The 7,275-nt window shown below is 36.4% G+C and overlaps 1 protein-coding gene across 1 annotated transcript; it reads left to right on the top strand.

The window, feature by feature from the left end:
• Nucleotides 1–880: 880 nt before the first annotated feature.
• LOC6576116 lies at nt 881–2,090 on the top strand. Its single transcript, XM_002002080.4, has 2 exons — nt 881–1,177; nt 1,240–2,090. Exons 1-2 carry the CDS (start codon nt 1,175–1,177, stop codon nt 1,885–1,887), a joined length of 651 nt encoding a protein of 216 aa, XP_002002116.1. The 5' UTR covers nt 881–1,174; the 3' UTR covers nt 1,888–2,090.
• The last annotated feature ends 5,185 nt before the right edge of the window (nt 2,091–7,275 follow it).

The following is a 7,275-nucleotide window of genomic DNA, read 5'->3' as shown; positions in this document are numbered from 1 at the left end:
AAGTTGTACTAGACACGATTATAATCCTTGATCATTAATCTAGTTCATTGTTTAAGATATCTTATAAAAATATCTAATTACACAATAACTGATACTTTATGTCTCAAATATTAATATTAAATACTTCATTTGAGAAGCTTAAGCTGAGTTTGGACTTGGGTATAGGTGTAGACTCTTAATATATATATATGTGTTCTTTTTATTAGACGATAAAGATATACATTGTAGAAGAATTATTAATTATATAGTTTATTTTTATTTACTTATGTATTTTGCATTGTTCATCAGACATGTTAAAATTGAAATGTCAAGCAAACTGACAGGAAAATAAATTGCACTGATAAATAATGTAATTCAGAAGCAAAACTAATAAACTAATAACGGATCTTAAACAAGCTTTAAGTTGAATTCGCTCTGCTGTTTTGCCGTAGAATAAGTAAGAATAAATAAGTCTACCAGTCAAACCAAACTTAACGAAAAGCAACTCAATCAGCTGTTCTCATATAAAGTGCTGCCAATCAAAAGTTTTCAACCTCCAAAGAGACACCCTGTATTATAGGGTAAACTGAGTACGATAAAAACGCAATTGCAGTGAACTGAAAAGATATTGTGATATTTAAATACACTACCCAGAATATATATATACATATATATGTATGTATGTCGGTCTGTCTACAACTATTCCATATATTATATTGTACTTCACTCATAATAAATAATACTATTTCAATTTTAATTTTGCATAACTCGACTAGCGCCTAGTAGCGCCTAGTAGTACCACCATACAACACATACGATTATATGGCTAATAGGGCTATCAAAATTTTAGCTTCGGAAGAATCTCGGTTTGTTAAGAAATAAAAACGTATATTTCAGCTCGGGTAGTTCAACTTTGCTCTACGATGATGTCGGACTTTACAAAGACTCACAATTTTAAAAAATTTCAAATAATTTTATATGTCATTCATAACTTCAATATACTAAAAGTATATTGCATATTGACAAAATATGTGGATTAATAATAAAGACATCGCAATAAATTTGGTTTCAAACTTCCAATAATCGATATTAAAAGAACTATTAGGGCTGCATCAACTGTCGTCACGAATCCTTCGTGGCAGCTGAAGTTTATAATTACGTTGAGCGAAGTTTTAGAAGAGAAGTTTTCCAAATTATGGTAAGTCACTTGACCCAGCTGCTGCATCAACAACATTCCATATCCATATCAATTCCTCGTAGAATGCGTTCGCCCACTTGGATCTCTTTGATGGCATACCAGCCAAATGCCCCGTGAAGGGCTGCTACCTGAAGATGACGCCCCAGGAGCTGATGGCGCATGTGCTGATGCGTCATCGGCCCGAGGACTCGATGCTGGAGATTGGCGCCGACTGGCACACGGTGTACGACCTGGACCTGGCCAAGCTGGCGCCCGGCTGCAATCACGTGGTGGGCGTCATTGCGTATGCCGGCTCCAACAGAGTGAGTTGCAGCCGTCCCATCGGACCGGAGCTGCAGCTCGTGAATCATCTGCCCATATTGCTAATGATGTACATCAGCCCGCCGGCGCCCAATCTGGAGCAGATGTACGTGCTCTATATGATAAGTCCGGTGGCCTCGCGCCGGGTAAGCGCCCATGTCAGCCTGCTGAACGGGCCGGTGGGCCGCGAGGTGCGGGGCGTGCGCTGCCTGCGCAATTTCTTGGATCCCCCGCTGCTGGACAGCGAGGAGCTGCTCCACAGCAACATGGACTACCTGATCTACACGGCAACGGACGTCTGGGAGCACTGCACCGCCGGCGACCGCTGCAAGCTCCAGTTCAAGGTGGTGCTGCAGGGTGAGCCGAATCTGTTCGAAGCGCAGGAGAATCGTCAAAGCGACGCCCAATGACTCAACGCCGTCGGATGCCAAACAGCTGGCCCACAGACTAACCCCCGCCCTCCCTCCTACCTCTAAAAAAAAAAAAAAAAAAAAAAAAAAAAAAAACTATCGAATCCATTGACGCACTCTTGCGGGCCTGAGTGCCTGTCAATAATACTTTGCTCTTGTTGTTGTTGTTGTTATTGAATGAAACGTTGTTTAGCTGTCAGAAATTGGTTTCAACTTATTCATTCAATAATTTCTTGGCTCGCCGAAAAGTGGGTCACACTCGAATGCGCCCAGCCAGACACCAGACACAGATAGATACCAAACTCTTACAACAACCACAGATCTCTGGACAGCCGGCTCAGCAATCAATCAACAAGGGCTACCTAATTGAATGGCCATTGATATCGACTGTGGCCGGAGTAAATTAGCTGCTAAATGATTTTTCTCTCTTGCCAAACAATTTGTTTTCTAAACAAATTTTCCGACTTATTTTGTTGGCCTAATTTGTTTTTGACTGGTTTAAATCATTTTAAAATTTATAATGAGATTGAATGAGTTCTTGGACAGCTTTGCAAAATTAAAAAAAAAAAAAAAAAAAAAAAAAAAAAAAAACAATTAAAAAAAAAATATATATATACATATATTTATAATAATAAATAGTATAATGCTATTTTCGACACTCTATAATGTATATCAGAATTCTATTTAAGCAAACTCTGGTTTCTGGCAGTTTCTATATATTGCCTTTAAGCTGGAACCGAAAATTTTTATTTTTGTATTAGTCGACTCCTTCCGTATCTTTCATCTTTATTGAATTATAAAGCAATCCTTAAAGTTTTCTGATGTTCTATTCATTTCTCAGTTACCTTAAAGAATCTTAATTTCATAGTCCTTCTAGAACAACCGATCCAATTTATATGAATTAATGTAATTAAAATTAATGTCAATGGGCTATTATTATGTGTCGAGCTCATTTCATGTCTTATGCATTTAGTTTAATTAAGTTTAATATATTCCCATAAGTACTCTCTATGAACTTAATACAATACCAGATTTCAGCGACATAGATTGCTTGAGGGGACAAACTTTTTCTTATTTTCTTTCACTATTTCGCATTTTGATTTAATGGATTTTGCCATCTCTTTATTTTTTGTAGTCAATCTCCCTCACATATGTATGCATATCAGTTTGTTCATCTTCCATTCTAATTGTATGATTTTTATTGTATATTTCTGCTGCTTTTAGAACGTCAATTGCTACTCGCTTCTCTTCGTGCACAGACTAGCATAAGAACCTGTCCAGATGACCTAAATAGTGATCTCATTCTCATCACTAACCATAGAACATAGTGCTCTCATTCAGTAACTCCCGGTACTACGTTCAGCATCCGATATATTTCTCTCTCTCTCTCTCTCTCTCTCTCTCTCTCTCTCTGTCTCTTCCTCTCTCCCTCTCTCTCTGTCTCTTCCTCTCTCTCTCTCTCTCTAGCATATAAACATATTTGGATTTATACAATCCAGCACTGAGAAGCCCAGAGACAGATTCCCTCGGATAATAATAACTAACTAACTAACTGTTCTGATGCTTTTATAATATATCGAATACGTTGTGTATTTTTATTATTTTTATTATTTTGCAATTTATTGTTTAACATAATCATATATATAAATGGCAATTAATATTTAGAAGTAATACATATTATTGAATGGATATACAAATATATGTATGGGTATAATAATGAAGATAAGGGATCCGACAATATAACGTCAGCTTTCGCTCTTATTTTATCAAGGAAATATGAATATAAATCCCATAATCACAAAAATCGTTCATTTAATATTATATATACCAATGCATAAACTTAATAAATTGTCTATAATTGATAGCAATATTTCTTTAATGTTAAATAGTTCAATATCACATAATAGACAAAAGGTAAATACATAAATATACCGCTAATTATATGTCAAATAATTAATTAGCAAAAACAAATCTGAAAATTCGAAGAAAAAAAATACAATTTATGCGCCATTTGCCAAATATACAAGAAAACGCAAGAAACTAAAAAAAAAAAAAAAAAAAAAAAAAAAAAAAACTGCCAAGGCGACAATAAAAAACTGTTTAAATAAACACCCCCGCAGGCATTAAAAGAAAAAAAGGCGAGAGGAGGAAAACTAATAAAAACAACACGAGCAAATCTCAAGAGAGATAAGCCTAGGGCCGCTGCCCAATGATCTTATCTGAATCATGTGCGACCTTGAAATGGAATATCCAAAATTAAATATTGACTACAAAGGCAAAACACTAAAAGGCAATTTTGACAATCGGCAACCGGGAATCGGCAATTGAATGGCGACGCACAGAGGCCATTCATCATGAGGCATTTTGGTCGCTTTCTTCAGCTGCGTCTGTGGCATGCAACCCGTTTTCCATTTGTCATTTCAGCCTGGCCTGGACGCTGCGCTGATTGCATGACATGAGCACATCAGACAGTCGGGCTGCCCGGCTGGAATCATAATTATTTATATTAATCTGTCGGGTCACCAGCGGCGCGACTTAAGTGAAAGTAAACTTGGCGCCCACCTCCAACTCCGACTCCGACTCCAAGTGCAAGTCCAAGTTGCAGTTGCAAGTCTGTCGCAGGCCTGTTGCACAATCAACTGTGCTTATATTTCTTCTTCGATACGAATATATTTTTATTTTTAATATATATATTTTTTTTTTCTGTTTTCAAATAAATTTTCCAGCTTTGGCCGCATGTGGCTGGGGAACGCAGGAGGCGGACAGTCAGCCAGCCGGCTATGCTGGCTCCGCCTCGCCTGCACTTTTTCATTTTTGACTCGTAAACAAATTGTTCAGCTCTCTGGGCCTACTGTGAAATATTGTAGCAATTTTTGAGAAAACGACGCAAGCTTGTTAGAAAAACAAATGCAAATGCTTTCGCTGCCTACAATTGAGGAAAGGTCAAAAGGCAATAAAAGGTTAGATTCAGTATAAAAAGAAGGAAGTTAAGGAAAAGGCTCATCCATTAAAAAATTTATATACATTAATTAATTAAGCTTATTTTCATACCCATTGGAAATGCGAAAATGAATGTGACAGGCAAAAGTAGGCGTAGTAGAACTCTATAAGGTATATATATTCTTGAACAGGCTGATGAGCTGAGTTAATCTAGACCTATCCGTCTGTCCGTCCGTCCCTACGTTCGTCCTTTCATTCGTAAGGATCTTTTGAACCACAAAAGCTAAGGACTTAAAGTTTTCGATGTAAATTTAGAAGCACCATTATCTCATTCCTCATTTACAATTTCAATTTTTCAATTTTTAAATTTTGGTTACCATGCTCCTTCAGTCCAACGTTGAAAAAAGAAAAGAATTTCATATTCTAGACACTATGAGACTTTCAAGGTTCAGGGTATCTCCCGGTCCCAGCAGGTGCAAAGTCAGTTTCAGGAGATCAAACCAAAAGAATTTTAAGTTAGGTCAGCTCCAAATTGTTGATTTGCAGCCCTGTTTTGATCTCTTTCCATCACACTTGCCTTCTGTTTATTTTGACTCTTTGTGGATACATAATTCACGGTCATTTCACACACACTTGAACTCGCTGCACTGCAAATTCCCAACAACAAAAGCAAGGCAAAAAAAAATGAAAAAATCCCACTTAAAATTTTGTATGCAAAAATGCGTAAAGTAAATAAATTCACACCCGATTTAAGTAACTCGCATTAACTGCAGGCAGAGCAGGCGAGAAGAAGTGTCAAAATAATTGTCGCCGACAGAAATCGACGCAATGCATCAAAAACATCATCGTAAAACCACCTTCGAAAACATTAAAAACATACGCGAATCAAGTGTATATCAATTTAGTTCAAGTTCGCACGAAAATTTATTGAATTTTTACGCGTTTCTCATTTTGCTTTTGTTTTTTGTTTTTGTCTCTTTTTTGTTTTTTAACGCGTTTACAAGTTCACATATGAAAGTCATGGTTAAGATGAGGGAGAGATTAAAGTTTATGCAAATCGTTTGCTAACCATTATAATTGTTAAGAAGATGATTTTGATTAATGAAAGTTCGACTAAAAACAACTGTGTTTGTGAGTGTTTGTATGTGTGTAAATTATAATTATGGTAACAAATTGGAATAAATTGGAAGTAAACATTCAAAATAGTGCCAAGAGAAATTCTACATATTAAAATAATAATTTATGCTCGCTCACGAATTGAATGAAGCATATTGGGTTTGAGTAATATTTTTTTGTTTTATTTTGATGTATGTAATGTTTATGTGAAGACTATATATAGATATTTTATAAGTCGAAATTCATTAAGTTATAAATCCAATAAGCTAATCAATCATAGACCCATATCGTTTTCCAATAAGCCATTGCTTATTTCATTCCCTGATAATATTTTTAGAATTTTTAAACCCAAAACTCTAAATATATAAGATATTTATTATACATTTGTATACCATTGCAAATGGGAAAAGGTATTGTAAAATGTATGAAACAGGAGGCGTGAAAATTCCCATAAATTATATATATTGATCAGGAAGATTTAGTCCTTCCGTCTGCCTGTCGCCAGTTCAGAGTTCGTTTCAGAAAATCGATAATTATCGAGTAATAATATATGTGTTGTTTCTTGTGTATGCAGAAAGGAAGCAACGAAACATTAGAATATCAGCTCGCAGGGTCAATGGGATCTCTGAGTTGAGCAGTTTCCACTCGATTTTTCTTACTTATTTATATATTATTCCTGTATGATCTGCATTGCATTTTTGTTTCGACATTTTTCCGACATTTTCATTGTTCATTCTTTCGCAGAAAGTGTTTTTCTAGTACATGAATTTGACCCAATTTTCATAATATATTTTTGTATATACATTATACTTTACTGTATTGTAGTTGTTGTGCTTTTTCGCGAAGCAATTTCTTGACGACCGTCAAGTCGAGAATTTATGTGCGCCACATCAACATCAACATCAACAGAGAAATGCAAAAAATAAATCAATTCTTTCACAGAAACCTCTAAAAAATTAAATGAAAATAAATGCATTTTGATGCCAAATTCTTGGCTATCGCGAAAGTTTTCCTTTCGCTTTATTTGCTTTCTTAGCGTTTGAGCATTTTTTGTGTGCGTGGCACGAAACTTCCGCTCCTGCTGACAGCTAAATTTTCAACACGTGTGCTAAATTTAAGAGTACGCTGAGCATTCGAGATCGACCAACAGAATAAGAAAATTAAATAATTAATTCGCGTGAGCGAGAAAAGCTCGAAATGAAAATGTCGGCTGCCAGCAAGCGCGTGCGGTCTCGAGGGCTGCCAAAACAAGAGCTGAGAGAGAGCAAGAGACAGACGACAGCATCGCCGCCCCCTCAGCCATGGGCGTGGGCGTGGGTGTGGGCGCTAGAG

The sequence above is a fragment of the Drosophila mojavensis genome, unplaced genomic scaffold (assembly GCF_018153725.1).
Source record: "Drosophila mojavensis isolate 15081-1352.22 unplaced genomic scaffold, ASM1815372v1 contig_36, whole genome shotgun sequence".
NCBI classification, from domain to species: domain Eukaryota; kingdom Metazoa; phylum Arthropoda; class Insecta; order Diptera; family Drosophilidae; genus Drosophila; species Drosophila mojavensis.
Note: the sequence above shows the minus strand (reverse complement) of the source record. Positions and strands in the feature narration are given on the sequence as shown.